At 40.1% G+C, this 17791-nt stretch overlaps 1 protein-coding gene across 4 annotated transcripts in view; it reads left to right on the top strand.

Annotated features, from left to right (window-relative positions):
• Window positions 1-17791, top strand: part of zranb3 (zinc finger, RAN-binding domain containing 3) — a 171610-nt gene that overhangs the window by 64905 nt on the left and 88914 nt on the right. For all 4 annotated transcript variants that reach the window (XM_060827120.1, XM_060827121.1, XM_060827123.1 and 1 more), the window contains 2 exons: window positions 3474-3652; window positions 14502-14733. In XM_060827120.1, coding sequence (XP_060683103.1) covers window positions 3474-3652; window positions 14502-14733 — 411 coding nt within the window. The remainder of the gene's footprint in view (window positions 1-3473; window positions 3653-14501; window positions 14734-17791) is intronic.

The following is a 17791-nucleotide window of genomic DNA, read 5'->3' on the forward strand; positions in this document are numbered from 1 at the left end:
AAACGTCAAATTTCCTGTTCCTTGGATGCTGCCTGACCTGCTGCACTTTAACCAGCAACACATTTTCAGCTTTTCTCTTGGGAGCATAACCATTTCAGGATACCCATGAATGAACTTGAATGAATTTGATATCTCACTCATGGGCAAGTTGTAATACTATTTAAATTAGCTATCTGCAAATAAAAGCAGGAATTAAGAAAGCATCAGCTATATTATATTTTATCTGGATGTGTTTTAAAATATTGATATAATGAGTAAGTATAATGGTCTTGTCATATATCTTTTAAAAGTAATAATGATTTCCAAATCTCCACTACCTTTGCTTTGTTCTATAGCAGAAATCAAAATAACTGTAAGTTTAGACTTATGACTGTAGGGCTTGAAAGCTGGAAAATATTTCAAATTAATGAAGTCATTACTGTTGAATGCCCTAAATCTATAATTTTATCTCTCTCTCTCTCTCTCTCTCTCTCTCTCTCTCTCTCTCTCTCTCTCTTTTTCTCTCTCTCTCTCTCTCTCTTTCTCTCTCTCTCTCTCTCTCTCTCTTTCTCTCTCTCTCTCTCTCTCTCTCTCTCTGTCTGTCTGTCTATCTATCTATCTATCTATCTATCCCGCTGACTATTCTAACTTGAAAGGCCTTAATCCCTATTTTCTTTATTGTGCATTCATTCTTCAAATTTATTTATTCTAAAACGTGTGATACAACTTACATTCCTAAGAACAAACTCCAAAGTCAATGAACTGGCAAAAATATTGACGGACAACATTTCAACGAAATGACCAGGTTGCCAATGAAATCCGTACAAAGTGTATAACTGGGGAAGTAAAGTTGATTGTGATGTGTTGTATGTTAAGTCTGTGATGTGATTTGGTTTTATTTAGTATCTTTTAACAGTTTTGGATGGTGCCTTGGAGGTTCTTATATCTGGATGCTTGCTTTGTGCCTCTAACAGCTTTGGTACAAAACCAAAACTTAATTTGAATGTGATTATAGAAATCTGTTCTGTATCTTTAAGGTTGAGCTAACAAATTAGGGAATGTTTTATAATTTGAAAATTTAATTGGAAGAATGATCTTAATAAACAAACTGAGATCCTTAAAAGTTGGTCACTTAAGATAAGGTTTATTCACAATAAATCAAAATCATGCTTTTTATATTAATTATCATGCTACATGGAATTGTACCTCTATGTTGTACTTTTGAAATTTGAAATATAGGAGCTCCTCAGGGTATTGTCCTACATCCAACCGTTTCCAGCTGCTTCATCAATGACCTTCTATCCATGATAAGAACAGAAGTGGGGATCTTCACCGATGATTGATTACTTGCACAATGTTCACCACCATGTGCTGCTACTCAGATAACAAAGCAGTCAATGCTCAAATACAACAAGATCTGAATAATATTCAGAGTTGGGCTAACAAGTTGCAAGTAACATTCACACCATACAAATGCCAGGTTATGATCATTACCAATAAGAGACAATCTAACCTATCAAACCCTTTCACATTCAATGGTGTTGCCATCACGGAATCCCCACTATCAATGTTGTGTGTTTACCATTGATCAGCATTCAGCTGGGCTCGCCACATAAATACAGTGGCTACAAGAGCATGTCAGAGGCTAGGAATAATGTAGTGAGTTACTCACCTCCCAACTTCCTGAAGCCTGTCCATTATCAAGAAGGCACAAGCAGGGAATGTGATGGAAAGCTTGTCACCACCCTGGGCCAAGCAATCTGTTTGATTGGCACCCCATTCACAAATGTCTGTTGCTGCCACCACCGGCAGTCAATAGCAGCATCATATACTAACTTCAAGATGCACTGCAAAAATTCACATCCGAGCCTTAAACATTACCTTCCAAACCCAAGACCACTTCCATCTAGAAGAACAAGGGCTGCAATTGCATGGGAACTCCACCACCTGCAAGTTCTCCTCCAAGCCACTCGCCATTCTGGCTTGCCGTTCCTTTAGTGTTATTGAGTCAGACTCCTGGAAATCGCTCCTTCGTGGCGTTGTGGGACAACCTACAGCATGGGGACTGCAATGGCTCAAGAAATCAGCTCAACACTCAAACTCCACAAATTAATTTTTTAATAAATATGAAATGTTCAATGTGGACGAGAATTATGATATATGATGAAGGCTTTGAATTAACTGATTACCAAGATCATTGCCTTACAAACTTTTAACAAGCTCCTCTTACAAATGCAATGCCAAATCAGTATGCATATGTGTAGATATTTTATAATCAGCCTGGAACAGGTGAGTTTTGAACCCAGGTCTTCTGGCTTAGAGATAGGGATGCTACTACAAGAGTCCTTTGCATATTTGTGAATCTTGCAATTGTGACTAAAAGTAGCTGATTTTAATTGGGAATATTCAAACACACCCTGGAAAAGGGTTCTTATGGCACTTTGGGTCTCCTGGGTTCAAGTCCCATCTGCTCCATAGGTGAATAATAACATCTCTGAACAGAAAATATAAAAACAACAAATAAGAAAAGGTCTCTTGGAGCACTTTTGGTAGTGCCTGTACCTATGTTCCAAGAGGCCCAGATTCAAATGCCACTTATTCCAGGGACATGTTGCAACACATCTGAATAGATTGATTTGAAAATGGCAGGCTTGTTGGGGTGATTAGCTTAGGAGTGGAGCAATTGACTACAGACCAAGAGATCCCTGGTTCACTTCCAGATACTGCTTGGAATTGCATCTTAGCCCAGAATGTGTAGAAGTGCAACCTACTTTTCAAGCTCTTTTAAATTGGACAGGGGGCATTTCAGATAAAAGTGGCCTCCTTGGCTTTCAGGCTTTTGGGTTGGGTTTGATTATTGCTCAGTAGTAATGTCACTGGCCTTGTTATCCTTATGCCCAGTTTAACAGTTTGTCTTTTGTGTCAAGTTGGTAGTGTCCGTGCCTCTGGGCCAGAAGATCCGTGCCTCTGGGTCAAGCCCTGTCAGCTTAATCGACAGGTTGATTACAACATATCTATCATTGGCACTCTTTTAAATGGGCCTTAATATGTAGTTTGAGCCAAAAGATCTGCTGTTCAAGTTCTATTTGTTCAAGAGGCACATTGAAGCATATCTGAACAGATTGATTAAAACAACAAAGAGAAGAGTTCTGTGACATTGCATCAGTTTATCACACCTGCTCCAGAGGCCTGTAATACATCTCTGGAAGGTTAGTTAGAAAATATTTAAACGCTATAAATGTAGAGGAAAAAAATGCACACAACAATTTTCTTCCTTTCATGGGAGTTGGTCTGTTGAAGGGAACAATAGTCTGTACTTATACTGAGCATTCTGAATAAACCTATGGTAGAACATACCAGCTGCTGCTGCTTCCTTCAGATGCATGTTGATATAGCAGCTGTTTTTAATTCCTGATCTTCTACATTTTGTATCTTTTTAAATTAAAGAAAACTAATTGTTTGCAAGATAATGAAATATGTTTTAATTTTTACAGATGGGCCTTGGAAAGACTATTCAAGCAATTGCACTGGCATACCTCTATAAACAGGAATGGCCCTTGTTGATCGTGGTCCCATCCTCTCTCAAGTATCCTTGGATTGAAGAAATAGAAAAATGGATTACTGAACTAAATCCAGATGACCTCAATCTAATTGAGTCTAAAAATGACATAGGGTGAGCTTGTGAAAAATGTCCATTTTTCTCAATAAGTAAGATCTAAACATATCTCAGTAAGTAAAAGCCAATTAAAATATCAGTGATATGAATTCCTACCTGTCTTTTAATTCCAAGATTACATCAGAACTACCAGCCTGTACCAGTTGATTAGTCGCTACAAGCCATTTCCTGACTGGGAAATTTCACAGTTTTAGCTTTTGAATGGAACAATGACACGTTTTAGCAATTTAGCCTTTTTTTTCTGGATGGAGGGATTTGAAGGGCAGAGTCTTTTTAAGAAAAAATTCTCAAATTATCATAGTGAGCATTTTGGTGGAAGACCTCTGAAGGTCATATACGATGTCGTGCCCAATGACAGTTGAGAGTAATTATGTGTCACTGAGCAAGTTCTTGTGGGGTCTGGGGCAACTTCATGAAGGAAATCAATAGCATAAAAATGAAGTGCTGGCAAAATTTAACAGGTCATACAGCAGCTGTAGAGTGAGAGAGAAAGAGAGAGAAGCAGAGTTAACAGTTAAGATCAATCTGACTTCCTCAGAACTGCTCAGAAGAGCCTTCAGTTCGAAAGAAAATTCATATTGGACTTAAAGTATTAAGCCTTTCTCCCCAGGTGCTGTCAGACAGTTTTTCCTGCACTGTCTGTCTTTATTTCAGATTGCTTTCCAGCAACTACAGTGTTTAGACCACAGCAGAGGAACTGGTGAGATTTGGAATCCCTCTACACATTCATCCCCCATTAGTTGATCTGAAAGCCCCCACCCCCTCTCCGGCCTATCACCATCACCTCCTTCCACCTACAATGTTCCCAGTGCCCCTCCCCCAAATTCCCACCACCCTCCTACCTTTTATCTCAGCCCGCTTGGCACACCAGCCTCATTCCTGATGAAGGGCTTATGCCCGAAATGTCGATTCTCCTGCTCCTCGGATGCTGCCTGGCCTGCTGTGCTTTTCCAGCACCACACTTTTCAACTCTGGTCTCCAGCATCTGCATTCCTCACTTTCTCCTGGTCTGAAAGCTCCCCATTTCTTCCTTACCATCCTCCATGTTGTGCATTTGAGCTTTTGTTTGGTGCCTTTTTATTGGGGAAACATCGATAGATTGAGAAACCAAAACCTTCAGAGTACAGTTTGGCATTTTTGCAGAAGTTTTGACTGAACTTCAACCTGAGCTTCAAAACTCGCTAAGTTTTGACTGAAGCGGGATGTATAGGACGATTGCTCCCGATGAAAGATGATAGTTTGGAATTGTTAAAAAGGTAGATTACATCAGTGTAATCAGTTTAGTTTGAACATTCCAGAGTAGGAGTGTATGGTTACAATCTTTTGAAGGAGTTATTTCAAGTTAAGTTGTACAAAGACTTCATGAAAGAATGATCAGCTTTTCAATTTTCAAATTTCAAATGATAGAATTAAAGCCACAATTAAATCAAGCATTACAGAAGTGAAAGAGAAGGAAGTTCTTTATCTCTGATGTGACTATTGTTAAAAAGGTGTATCAGAGAATAATGGACTTCTATTTTAGTGTAGATTGAAATCTTTTTAAATTTGTTTTCTGTGAATAATTTGGTTTATTCTATCTTCATCTCTTTTGAATAATAAACTTGTGTTATTGATAAAACCAAATTTGCAACAACGCCTGCTTGTGTTTCAGTGAAAGACGATCTTGTTAAAACTAAAGAAAACAAAATATGACGTATCAAACCAGATTTCAGTCTGTAGTATCAACTGGGATGATGACCGAGTTCAACAACTTGAGAGTATTAAGTCTGTCTATAATTTTGATTGTCCCTCACACGCTGTGCTGTGTCTTGTTTGCCCTTGGCATATCTGTCTTTGTTCTTCTGTTCACACTCATCATTAACACTTAATTTGCATCTCAGCCTATCCTTTACTATCATTAGCATTCCCTCTATCATTTGTTGTGGAGCACCCTCACTAATCCACCCACTTTGTCATCAAATAAGCCATTATTTTCCAGCTTTGAAGAGTCATTAGACTCAAAACATTAATTTTGTTTTCTCACCACAGGTACTGTCAGACTCGTTGAGCTTCTTTAGCACTTTCTATTTTCATTGCAAGGTAAAGTGTCTGGAACAGGCAGAGAAATTTAGATTATAGTTGGAAGTCCTGAGAATCTTTTTAATGTTAGATATTAAACCTGAAGCCACAGTTAATTAAAACCATAACATAGCAGCAGTAGTAGGCCATTCAGCCAGTCAAATGTGCTCTCTCATTTAGTGAGATCATGGCTATTCTGCCAATCCTCAACTCCACTTTTCCGTCTTTTGTCCGTAGCCATTGATTCCCTTTTGATTTAAAAATTGATCATTGACTCATCTATGCAACAGTAGCAGAATCTGCAGATATCTTTGGTTCTTGGTAAACGTTGGTTTTCCCAAAAAGCCTTTTCACCAACCAGGTCTGTTTTTTTCCTGGATGATAAGAGAAACCTCTAACTGCTTACAAATCCAGTTTTCCGTCTCTGTACACTGCTGCGTAAAAGCAGCTGTTGAAGTGTAAGTTCACTGTGTACTCTGGAGTTTACCTTTGTCATCTTTACAACCTAGTAAACTGGCAGACAAAATCATTAGATGCAAGTGAATTAGATAGACGCCTATTTCTTGACAAATCAGTGACCCAGTTTCAATGTCCCTGGATAAAATACTAATTTCAACACAGATTTGTTTGTTCCATTTGGGTCTCTGAAAGCTTTCCTCAATCTGTGATCTACAATAGCTACTTTAAGTCCATGTTCCTTTTTTTAAACACACTTTAGTCCATGCCAGATCTCCGATTTAACAATGAGATGTGCAAGTTAAAATTTGACAGTCTATATATTTACCATTATTGTAACAGATTAAATTAATCGTGGAAGTTGTTATCATGTAATTGCCTGAATTATAAAAGTCAGCAATAAGTGTTTTTTTTTAGATTAGATTCCCTATAGTGTGGAAACAAGTCCTTTGGTCCAACAAGTCCACACCGACCCTCCGAAGAGTAACCCACCCAGCCCCATTTCCCTCTCACTAATGCACCTAGCACTACGAGTAATTTAGCATGGTCAATTCACCTGACCTGCACATCTTTGGACTCTGGGAGGAAACTGGAGCACTTGGAGGAAACCCACGCAGACATAGGGAGAATGTGCAAACTCCGCACAGACAGTCGCCTGAGTTAGGAATTGAACACGGGTCTCAGGCGCTGTGAGGCAGCAATGCTAATCACTGAGCCATTGTACCACCCGTGTTGGAACTCATTATGCAAGTCTTGGGCATGCTATGCATGAACATTCTTCTTTAGAAGCCCTCAGTCTTTATAAACAAAGTATTGAGAGATCCACCGCATTGGAATCTCTGAGAAGAGGTAAAGATACTGAAATGATATCTTTTATCTAACAGGCCTCTTACTCTGTCAACTTGTGAATCCTGGCAAACTGAACTTAAAATTTTAGCGTTGCAACTAAAATCTAGTTTCAGGTAGGAAATAAATAAGATGTTGTTTTCCCTTGTGTCCTTCTGTTCAGAGTATTTCACAGTGGTATTACTTCTTTCCCTCTATGCTGCTCCTTTTTTGTTTGATCAATAAATCATCTTAATTTGAAGACAGACCTTTTTTTTTGCAGCTTATATAAGCTTTTCTAAGGGAAAACGATTCCATCATTTTTGATAAATGACATCAGGCCATCTTATCAGTTGTAAACTATATTTTCACCTCAAGACTGTAGGGGCTCTCCGTCTGTTGGCTTTTATTCTCATCTGCGTGAACTGTACCAACTGAGTCTCAAATGTATCCAAATTTAGCAATTTTCTTACCATCAAATTAATCTATTTTGACATTGAAATAAAGTGACATGCCTCTTTATTTGTTTCTTTTTTTTCTTGCCCCAGTTGACCTTCAGTAGAGTTGGCAGATGAGCTATCATTCACATTCCATTAACAAATAATTCAAATTTTCCTTCTCTTGCATTAATTCTCCTCTATCTACCTTGTCTGAAGCTGAATCTTTGGAGGTAAAAACAATGACAGCAGATGCTGGAAACCAGATTCTGGATAAGTGGTGCTGGAAGAGCACAGCAGTTCAGGCAGCATCCAAAGTGCAGCGCACTTTGGATGCTGCCTGAACTGCTGTGCTCTTCCAGCACCACTTATCCAGAATGAAGCTGAATCTTACTTAAGTGACCATTACAGCATGGAAGCAGACTCTTCGATTCAACTCGTCCATGCTGACCAGATATCTTAAATTATTCTAGTCCTATTTGCTAATATTTGGCCCATAACCCTCTTAAACCCTTCCTATTCATACACACAGCCTTTTAAATATTGCAATTGTACCAGCCTCTACCACTTCCTCTGGCAGCTCATTCCATATAGATAACACATCTGGGTGTAAAGGTTGCTCCTTAGGTCCCTTTTAAATCTTTCCCCTTTCACCTTAAACTTATGCCTCTAGTTTTATGCCCCTAGGAGGAGACCTGAAAGCTCAGTTAAGGCACTTGAGAGTTACAAGACCTAAAGAGAACTAAGAAGGTGGGGGGCGGGCGGAGGTGGTGGTGGGGAAACATGTGAAGTCGTTGGCAGATGGGATAAAGGAAAACCCTAAAGCTTTCTAGGTATATCACAAATAAAAAATGATTAGAATAAGATTAGGGGAAATCAAGGACAGTAGTTGGACGTTGTGACAGTAGTGGAGTTTGAGGGATAGGACAAGTGCTAAATAAATGTTTTTCGTCAGTATTCACACTGGAAAAAGACAATGCTGTTGGGGAGAATACTGAGGATTAGGCTACTACACTAAACAGGATTGAGGTTCATAAGGGGGAGGTCTTGGCATTTTTGGAAAGTGTGAAAAGAGATCAATCCCCTGGGCCGGATGTGGTTTATACCAGAATTCTCTGGGAAGTCAGGAACGAGATTGCAGAGCCTTTGGCTTTGATCTTTATGTCGCCATTGTCTATAGGAATAGTCCCAGAAAACTGGAGGATAACAAATGTTGTCCTTTGTTCAAGAAGGGGAGCAGAGACAACCCTAATAATTATAGACCAGTGAGCCTTACTTCGGTTGTAGGTAAAGTGTTGGAAAAGGTTGTCAGATATAGGATTTATAATTATCTCAAAAGTAATATGTTGATTTAGGGATAGTTAACACAGTTTTGTGAAGGGTAGGTTGTGCCTCACAAACCTTACTGAGTTCTTTGAAATGGTGATGAGGGTAAAGCAGTTGATATGGTGTATATGGTATTCAGTAAGGTGCTTGATAAGGTTTCCCCAGGTAGGCCTTTGCACAAAATATGGAGGTATGGGATTGAGGGTGATTTAGTGGTTTGGATCAGAAATTGGCAAGTTGTAAGAAGACAGAGGGTGATGGTTGATGGGGAAATGTTGATCCTGGAGTTCAGTTACTAGTGGTGTACCACAGGTATCTGTTTTGGGTCCTCTGCTGTTTGTCATTTTGATTTCCACTGTAAAAATGCTATCCGTTATTATCAATTTCTCTGCCTCTGCTGCATCTGTCATTTCCACTCCAGAACTTCCCAGATGGCCTCCTACTTCAAGGACCACAATTTCCCTTGCCAACAACACCCAGCAGCTTATCCTCTTACTTCCTGCACCTTTGCCCTTGAATCCTACCCCTCCAACCGCAGCAAGGATAGAAACCATCACCCCCACACCTTCAGATACAACGCATCATCCTCCGCCATTTCCACCACCTACAAACAAACCCCACCACCACAGATCTATTTCCCTCCCCATCCCTTTAACCATTCCACAAAGACCATTCCCTCTGCAACGCCCTCATTAGGTCCACTCCCACACCTTCCCTTGCCACCACAAGAGGTGTAAAACCTGTGCACACACCTTCCCCCTCGCCATCATCCAAGGTCCCAAAGGATCCTTCCACATCCAGCAGAGATTTCCGTGCACATCCAAACACCTCATCTACAGTGTCTGTTGCTCTCCATGTGGTCTCCTGTATATTGGGGAGTCAGCACGCCAACCTGCAGAACGTTTCAGAGAGCATCTCTGGGAGACGCACACTGAACAATCCAACTCCCCTGTGGCTGACCACTTCAACTGCCCCTCCCACTCCGCCAAGGACATGCAAGTCCTGGCCCCCCTCCACTGCCAAATCCAAGCCAACTGATGACGGGAGGAAGAACACCTCATCTTTTGCATTGGGCCTCTCCAACGACACAAAAACAATGTTGATTTCACCAGTCTCCTCATCTCCCTTCCCCCCACTGTATCCCAGATCCAAATCTCCAACTCGACACCGCCCTCTTGCACTACCCTCTGGCAACTGTTGGAGAAGAATAATATTGTTCACAAAGCCAAATAGAGATGATGAAGACCAATCAATCCTTTTATGGAAATCTACCATCCCCCTGTCCCTGAATCCCCACCCATCATTCAAAGCATTGAATTGGCCTTTTGAAGAATTTTGTCACTAATGCAAGCCTTGGGGAGACTTGATTATCACTGTATTCATCTTGTGTGTCAGCCTTCAAATAGAATTTTATCAAAAATGTCTGGTAGACTTAGCATATACACTGAGTTTTCTAATGACCATTCAAGATGTTGCATCATTTAAAATGTTTGTGGTGGTTGGTCACAAGTTGTTTGATCCTTCTGAAATGGTGTTATCAGTAATGTCTATTCCTTGATTCAATGATGATGTCTCCTTGGGGTTGCGTATTTCAACCATGATTCTTCATGTATCCAACTGATTCTTGACCCACAGATTTCTGTGGGTTACATCGACTTGACCCATAAAAATTCTTGACCCACATCGACTTCCATGAGGTGGTGCAATCTAAAGTGCAGGATTTGTTTCCTTAGCTGCTGCAGCCCCGCCTTGAAATTAGCATATTGTGACACAAAGCATGAACAGTTTGTCATAATTTTGAAGAATTGGTAGCCTGCTGCTGTGCTTCAAAGAAGCTTCAGTATATTTGATGTATTTTCTGTCTTCACTTGGAATGCTGGCCACTGAGACCTGGGAGAACAAGACTTAACAGGGAGACATCTTTGACCAAAAAGTGAGGTCTGCAGATGCTGGAGATCACAGTTGAAAATGTTGATTCCTGATGAAGGACTTATGCCTGAAACGTCGAATTTCCTGTTCCTTGGATGCTGCCTGACCTGCTGTGCTTTAACCAGCAACACATTTTCAACAGACATCTTTGACCATCTGGATACAGGTTCCAGTGCATTTCAGTTGACTTTGTTGGGCTTTTGTCCAAATGCTTGTGAAACTCACTTCCAGAATGAAATGAGCATATGTTTGACAATCCTCCCACTAAATCTTAAGATGCAGTGTAGGTATTGCTGGTAGAATATCTATGGAATTAAGTGTGCTTATGAATTCTTGGTACATAGTCCAGGTCTCACCAAATGTAGGAGTGTGGTGATGAGAAGTCTCTGCTAAGATTTCACATGCTCATTATCATAGTTGGTAGAAGGCCAAGTTGATGCAGCTAATCTGATGTTGGATATCCTCCTCAGTCGTGACGTTTTAAGAGAAAAGGCTATCAAGAAATGAGAAGTAATTGTCATCATCATTTATGAGAGGTAGAATATTAGGTTGACACGATTTGTGTTTTGGAGCATTCAGAGACAGGCTGGGTTTGAGTCAGCAGTGTTAAAACAATTAAAAGTAGTTTACAAAGCTGGTTGGAGTGGGCAATTTCACTCTGCATGTCTCTGGAGATCAGTTTAGTTTTGACACTGAGGCAACTAAGGCTTCGGAGTTTCCGATCTAGGCATTATTTGCAACATTACTTGCACAGTGTGTATCCAATATTATATCATGCTTTACAAAATCATTCAGTGGTTGATATTTGAAGAGGTGAATCACAGCAAAGACAGTGACAGAGATTCCTCTGAAAGGTCTAAGATCACTCAACCTCTCGGCAAATTTTCTCAGCCACAGGAATACGCAATTCAGGAGAATAATGTAATGGATTTTGTAACAGACACAAGGAAGATTCCTCAATAGGTCTCACAGTATAATTTATCTCCCTTGAAGATAGTTGTAATAGTTCATAAGTGGGTGTCTTTATGTGAGAGTTGCGGGTTGGGAAAAAAGACAATTATTCCTCAAAGTTGTTGGATCAATAAATGAACTTGTGTAATTTGTGTGGGGAAAGAAATGAAACATAGTATTTAAATATAAGAAAATAGGTTATAGTATTTGCTACTGTTAACCAGTCAAAACATCATCTATATTGGTATTACATGATGCACTTTCTTGTGGAAGGTATTCTCCAACTGCATATCAATCTCTAAATATATAAGGAGCTCTTGTGTCACACTGGTAGTGTCTCTACCTTTGAACCAGAAGGCTCAGGTTCAAGTTTCACCTCCTGCAGAGGTACGTAATAACATCTCTGAACAGATTGCTTAGAAGATACCTGCAGCTTTTTTTTTTAAACCATTAAAATGTTCAGTTTCATTGATGTTGTTTTGGATTTTCTTGAGATGACATAACCTTCACTCAAAATGTGAAATCCTTGTTTTAGAATTCCTTTTCAAACCCCTTGGTTGAAAAAATTGGCTGTTAGTCCATTAAGGACACTGGCTGGACGGGCCGCTCAAAGTGGCAGACTTCAGAAAATCCAGATAATAAAGCATGCTGGGAAATCTGTTGTTGACCAGACCCGACCCCTCAAAACATTTTTAAGCAGGTAGCCCAGACCGTAACTTTGCTATTTGTTTTAGCTAAGCAAATAGTGGACATTCCCAGAATGAATTAGCTGATCTGACTACCAAGTTTTAAACAAACAGAATTTATTTACAAAATTACGGAATGAAAAATAAAGAACAGATAATAGAATAACTGGTTACTATTCAAAAACCAGAGATTACCCCAACTTAATGATGCTGTTCCGTAAAGACTTGCAACAGTCCCAATAAACACATCGCTTAGCACAAAGGATAAAAATGAAACAAGCCAAGCTTACAGACTTGAAGTTAGAGTACCTGACTGGACTTGTCTCAGCAGCCTTTCTTGACACACTGTTGCTAAACTGAATCAAAATTCTAATCTAAACAAAGTCCAGTTACACAGTAAGCTGGCCACTCCTGCTTTATTATACTTTTTTTTAAGTCATAAAAGCCTTAGGCCAAAGGCATTATCTGTTAGGGGTAAACAAAAAGGGCCCCCCAAAAAACTTTCAAACCCAGCCTAGTTGGAGCCTGGCCAATTACACCCTCTCTGGAGAAAAAAATATACTCCAAGGGTGTAGTCACTTTATTTAAAAAAAATGTTACGACAAATCGAGCCAAGTGTTGGCCAAAAGTCTTTGTATTAAAAACACTGAAATAAACAAGCTGCAGACCTAGACAGGCTGCAGATGCTGGAACCAGAGTCTAGATTAGAGTGGTGCTGGAAAAGCACAGCAGGTCAGGCAGCATCCGAGAAAGCAGGAAAATCAACGTTTCGGGCAAAAGCCTTTCATTAGAATTGACCCAGCCCATTCACAGTACAATAGGAAACATTGAGCTGTTTCCCAAACAAAGGGACACCTCCACAGCCTTATTTGGGAAAGGCTACCTGACCGATGTGCCCCAAAACCTTCAGAAATGGAGGCCCAAGGACCATTAACACATCAATGCCTGACTGGGTCCGATCAATCTATTGGTGGACATCAAAAACCCTTCCAAAAGGGCATGAAAACTTCCAAGTGTAAGAATTGCTGCAACACCACCCTCAGGAGTGGTACCTCGAGATCAACACCTGTGAAGGGGAGACGACCCTGGGACCACTGGGAGAAGAAGGCCAGATGATTGTCGCCACATTGAGCAAGATCTAGTGTGGTGGTATTTCATCATTCAAAGTTAAGTTAAAGTATTAGATAGTTAATTAGATTTGTAGTGTTAATTGCTAGTTTGTAGTGATTGTGTTGGAATGGATAATGATCATTTCTTATTACCGTTAGGCGTTGACTCACAGTTCTTTGCTGAATAAAAGGGTCAAAACACACTCCGTGGCAAGCGCAACAAAACTGTGTAAAGGTAATTCCAGAGGACCATGGGGCTGCTCTGTCATGAGAGAAAGCCAACTTGTGGTGTTGCTAGCTTAAGCGTCACTGAGGAGAAAGGTTGAGAAGGAGAGTCCTTAGTGGGAACCTCAGGTGGTATGGAAAAGAGTGAGGAAAATTATAAATTATAGCTGGAAGTATTTCTAACTTCTTTGGGTGCCGACTGTGATATTGTTTAACTAGATTTTGAGAATTTATCAGGTATGTGAAAATAGATCGATCTCAACATGCATCATTATGCCGAAAGATGAATTACCTTAATGAATGTTAGAACAGGCTCAAGATACCAAATGGCATACTCCTGCTCCCGTGTGGTTGGAAGGACCTCCCTTGAGTTCCAGGACCTCATTCGAGAATGTCAAGCTTGACATCTTTTCATTCTAATGTCCTAGTGTCCTAGTCTCAGTTCTTGCATCAATTTATTCTAATTCTTGATACATTTTATGAAATCATTATTTCCTGATGAATGTCCTAAAATACATCAACATTATTACATGATATAAATGCAAGATACCTAAAAGTGCTAGAGTTTTCATTTATTAACCTCTTGAAAAACAATAAGATCGTACATATGAAACAGTCTGGATTATAGGGTTGATCAGACCCTAATAAGTGAACAGTACCTAAAATTGATGGAATAGGTCACAAGCTTCTATATTAGTGGCTTCTTTACTTATGATGTACTTTGACAAGCATGATTAGCTTTAACTTAATTGTTTAATTTGTGTATAGCCTGCAAATTATAAATGTATTCATGCAAAATGTTGTCGAAAAGTATTTTCATAACAAAATGGTTTGTACTTTGTAGGAGAATTCCAACCAGCAAAATTACCATCTTGGGCTATGGTCTGTTAACAAATGATGCACAGACTTTAGTGGATGCTCTTTACGAGCAAAATTTCCAAGTTGTCATAGTTGATGAGTCTCACTATATAAAGTCACGTAATGCAGCACGAAGCACAATTTTGGTACCTATTGTGCAAAAAGCTGCGAGGGCAGTTCTGTTGACTGGAACTCCTGCACTTAGTCGCCCAGAAGAGGTGAGTCTGTTAATATTATTTCTATAACCTTTTTCAAAGTACATAAATTAATTGAGTTTTGTTAATTTTTGCAACATTTACTGTTTTTATTTTCAAGTAATGGATCGAGGTTTTGGTAATACAGAGTTTAATTGTTATCCATTACTTTAAAATTATTGGTTGGCAGGTCAGTTTGGCTTCGTGGGAGATACATTCTGAATTTTTTTTTAGGAAGTCATGCCCATGCCATCTGTATGAGATGAACACTTGGGCAGTAACAGGAGAAATAGGAGCAGGAGTAGGCCATCTGGTCCTTCGAGCCCGCACCACCATTCAGTATGATCATGGCTGATCTTTTCATGGCCTCAGCTCCACTTACCCACCCCTTCTCCCAAGTGTCACCAGCTGCTTGTACTCTGGTTTTCAGAACTTAAGGGATGGCTTGGATTACTGTTCTGCATCCACAAAGCAGAGAATTATGTGAGTAACACATTTTAGACAAGTGATCACTCCACAGGTTAGAAGCATACAGGCAGAAATTGAATGACCACCAAACATTCTAAAATAACCATCCAGGGATTGCAGCATTCCTTTTGAGTTTTGGAATTCTCTATCCTAGAAGGCTATTGCTCAGTCATTCATTAGGCTCAAAACATTAATTAATAATCATCTGGAAACTAGTAACATCATAGAATAAAAGGATATCACGAAAAGTAATGTTGAGGTAGATGGCCAGCAATCATGCAATAAATGGCAGAACAGGCATGGTAGGCTGAATGGCTACTCTTTTTTTGTCTTTGTTTGCGTTTAAGTGCTCTCTGGTTGTAAAGAGGGCATAAGGTGTCTACAAAGGAGTACCAACAGTTAAAGTAACTGGGTAAGAAAAAGGACAGATATAGTATACTGTAGGATAATGAATCTTGTCCATTTTGCAGGAGGATAGAAGAGCACTATGTTGTTTAAATGCAAAGAGATTGCAAAATTCTGCAGTGTGGAGGAATCTGGGTATTTTAGCACATGAATCACAAATGGTAGTATGCAGGTACAGCTAGTAATCAGGAAGGCAAATTGAGTATAAAAATTGTTAAAAGAATACTTAACTTTTGTTTAACGTCCTTTTAACAAAAAGAAGTTTGGTTAAAGTTGGAAGTTTTGTTGTTGTTACACGCCACGTTAATCAGAATACATTTGGAGTACTGTGTACACTTTGGCCTCCTTGCCTAAGAAAGGATGAAATTGCATCCAAAACTGTTCACAGAAGTTTAACTTGACAGACTTCTCAAATGAAGAGGTTATCTTGCCAGGAAAGATTAGACAGGTTGGGCCCGTATCATTTAAGTTCAGAAGACAGAGCTTATCTTAATGAAGCACATCAGACTGAGGGTACTTGACAAGTATGACACCAGGTGGATGTTTCCTTTGATAGGGAGGTTAAAACTTTTGGGACACAGTTTAGAGTAAGAGGGATCTACCATTTAAGCATGCTTGTTTTTGTCTCTGAGACTGATTAACCTATGGAATTCTGTTACCCCCGAAAGCAATGGATGGAGGGTCATTCAATATTCATAAAGCTGAGTTTGGTAAATTCTTCATTAACAAGGGAGTGAAAGGTTTTAGCGGGTAAATAGAAAAGTGGAGTTGAAGCCGCATTCAGGTCAGCCATGAATTTTTCTGCATGGCAAAGCCTCTGGGGCAGGGAGGTCTGAGGAAGGCCTAATTTGCATGTGTGTTCTTGTTTGCTTGAATATTCGTCCCTGAAGGATGTTTGAATGTCAATGATTTCTACTGTCCACATGCATAACGTTGCAAGAAAGGAACTGCAGATGCTGGAAATCAAAAACAAAAACTAAAATTGCTGGAAAAATTCAACAAGTCTGGCAGCCTCTGTGGAGAGAAAGCAGAGTTCATGTTTCAGGTCCAGTGACCCTTCTTCAGAGCTGATTGTAGCGAGGGAAATGCTGGTATATATGCTGAAGATGGGGGTGTTGGGAGGAGAGGAGTAAACGATAGGAGGAGATGAAGGCCAGAGAGTCATAGAGATGTACAGCATGGAAACAGACCCTTCGATCCAAACAGTCCATGCTGACCAGATATCCCAACCCAATCTCGTGCCACCTGCCAGCACCTGGCCCATATCTCTCCAAACCCTTCCTATTCATATACCCATCCAAATGCCTTTTAAATGTTACAATTGTACCAGCCTCCACCACTTCCCCTGGCAGCTCATTCCATACATGTACCATCCTCCTTGTGGAAAAAGTTGTCCCTGAGGTCTCTTTTATATCTTTCCCCTCTCACCCTACAACTATGCCCTCCAGTTCTGGACTCCGCGACCCCAGGGAAAAGATTTTGCCTACTTACCCTATCCATGCCCCTCATAATTTTGTAAACCTCTATAAGGTCACCCCTCAGCATCCGACGCTCCAGGGAAAACAGCCCCAGCCTGTTCAGCCTCTCCCTATAGCTCAAATCCTCCAATCCTCCAATCTGCAAACTTACTAATTGCACCTCTTATGCTCCCATCTAAATCATTTATGTAAATGATAAAAAGTAGAGGGCCCAGCACTGAATCTTGTGGCAATCCACTGGTCACAGGCCTCCAGTCTTAAAAACAACCCTCCACCACCATCCTGTGTTTTCTACCTTTTTTGAGCCAGTTCTGTATCCAAATGGTTAGTTCTCCCTGTATTCCGTGAGATGTAACATTGTTAACCAGTCTCCCATGGGGTACCTTGTTGAACGTCTTGTTGAAGTCCATATAGATCACATCTACCGCTCTGCCCTCATCAGTCCTCTTTATTACTTCTTCAAAAAACTCAATCAAGTTAGTGAGACACAAAGCCATGTTGACTATCCCTAATAAGTCGAGATAGAGAGAACAGCAGGTGAACAGACAAAGGAGTGGGTAAAGGTCTGCCTGAGGGAATGAATCGTTGCTAATGGAAACTGTTAGTGGCTGACAATGGGTTGGTGATGGCAACCTGTGTGATAACAAGGGCTGGCATGTGGGGATTGGGGTAAAGACACAGAAGAAGGTGCTCAGGCACTAAAATGATTCAACTCTATATTGAATCCAGGA

The sequence above is a fragment of the Hemiscyllium ocellatum genome, chromosome 7 (genome assembly GCF_020745735.1).
Source record: "Hemiscyllium ocellatum isolate sHemOce1 chromosome 7, sHemOce1.pat.X.cur, whole genome shotgun sequence".
NCBI classification, from domain to species: Eukaryota; Metazoa; Chordata; class Chondrichthyes; order Orectolobiformes; family Hemiscylliidae; genus Hemiscyllium; species Hemiscyllium ocellatum.